We start from the raw sequence: 1897 nt of genomic DNA on the forward strand, positions 1-1897 counted from the left end.
TGATCATGTTTTGTTGGTTGCAAATGTGTACAAGTGTTTTCTCGTTGGGATTTTTCTATAAGTGGCCCAAAATCAAACGACCCTTAATTATATTCGTCGTTTACTAGCCTATTGGGCCAGTTGGGCTAAAGAAACAAGAAGGGGAATACTTATCGATGATCATTGTTGCGTCATGCATCGTGGAGTATCTTGAATGCGTTGCAGGTGCTCGGATTGATGTATGAGTGTTTTTAGTTGGTGGGTAGTTTAGTCATTTACTAGATATAAATAATCAAAATAAAATAAGAAAAATAGGAGGTCATTTTGCAAAACGAGTGTATGTCGAAGGTTATTGTGCTAAACAGTCCGTTAACTAGTCTAAATTTTTTAATATTTCAAATACCATGATATGCTTTAAATTGTATGAACCCTTGATTTCTAAATTACAAAGAATTAGGGAGAGTTACATTCTATAGGTAATACTTTATATCGTGTCGTGTCTTTACAGTACGAGTAAAACATATGTTTTCTCCTAACCCAATCCAATCCATCCATCTGTTGTTTCGACAGTGTTGCATAATCTTCTCCTTCCACGGGATCCACGCTGGAAAGGGTTGCATTCTTTGCACATACGACCACCAATGGGGAGCTTATTTTCTGTATCATACAACCTTCGATTTTCAGTTCTCCTAAAGACGCCACGAATGGCCCGTAGTTGTAGTTCACGGGGTACTTTCCTCCATGCGTAGCCCACTCCGAAGCATCCCATATGGTCGCATATAACGACATTGGCTTTGATGGGTAGACAGATGAGATGGATTGATTATGGATTACCTCTCTCACAGGTATGTTGTCTACTAGAAACCTGAAAAGATAGTAAACTAGTTCATTAGAAATGAACAACTGGGTTGGGGTTAGTCATGTCACAACAACATAAATCAGTTTTAAAGGACGATAAATATATCTAAATGTTCTAATAGACTGCTTTATAAGAGTTAAGTTTATAGACCCAAATGAGGATATTCAGACATAGTTGACTGTCTTATAAAGCCGATTTTAAGGGTTTGAAGTTCATGAAGGACTTACACAATGTGGTGGCTGTTCCAAAGGATGGTGTATTGATGAAACTGCTGTGTGGGATCAAACCAGAGGTACACCTTTTCTTCTCTTCCAGTTCTAACACTTCCATTTCCGTACATATTTGTTTGCAGAACCCATTGCCTTCTTTTCTCATGCCCAAGCAATTCAAAGTCTATCTCGTCATGGTTATGTGGAAATACATCTGAATTTGACATCTGAACATGTATGCATGCCACAGAATCAAATCATACCATATATCTTGTTAGAAAACAGCAATAGCTGGTTCAATCCATTCACACCAAAGACTCGAAAAACCTATTTACAGCTTTCAATTGGTATGACACGTTACAACAAAAACGGTTTCATATAAGAAGTCTCATATGTCTTATATAATGTCTTAATAGACTGTTTTATAGTACCAAATAATTGTGCATCCTACGTGAAGGTGTTAAAACTTACAATAGGATGTTAGGACGTATTTAGACATATTTTGCGGCTTAATTAAAAAGTCGATTTTGTTGTAATGACTCGTGAATGACACCGAGGGCTTTAAACAAGATGAGACAATGATCGTTCTTGACGACAGTACTTACTTACATAGAAAGCTAGTACCACTCCTGAAGTAATCCCCATTGGAAGCTTTATCGCAGCACTAAAGAATCCATGGTAGTATGTATTCTTTGAAACCAATCCAGAACCTAAATATATACAACAAACACCATATATAACAATCAAGAAAACAACAACAACAACAATATATATATATATATATATATATATATATATATATATATATAGAGGAGTGATCATATGAAAACCGCCCTCATTTGTGTAAACC

General features: G+C 36.2%; 1 protein-coding gene across 1 annotated transcript in view; it reads right to left on the bottom strand.

Moving 5' to 3' along the window:
• Window positions 1-389: 389 nt before the first annotated feature.
• The window catches only part of LOC112527909 (probable xyloglucan endotransglucosylase/hydrolase protein 33), a 3714-nt gene continuing 2206 nt past the window's right edge, over window positions 390-1897 (bottom strand). Inside the window, exons 2-4 of the mRNA XM_025138762.1 lie at window positions 1657-1757; window positions 1066-1274; window positions 390-844 (exon numbers count right to left, since the gene is read on the bottom strand). Of these exons, the coding sequence (XP_024994530.1) occupies window positions 433-844; window positions 1066-1274; window positions 1657-1757 (722 nt within the window). The 3' untranslated portion in view covers window positions 390-432. The remainder of the gene's footprint in view (window positions 845-1065; window positions 1275-1656; window positions 1758-1897) is intronic.

The sequence above is a fragment of the Cynara cardunculus genome (assembly GCF_001531365.2).
Source record: "Cynara cardunculus var. scolymus isolate 2C chromosome LG 15, CcrdV1, whole genome shotgun sequence".
Lineage (NCBI taxonomy): Eukaryota > Viridiplantae > Streptophyta > Magnoliopsida > Asterales > Asteraceae > Cynara > Cynara cardunculus.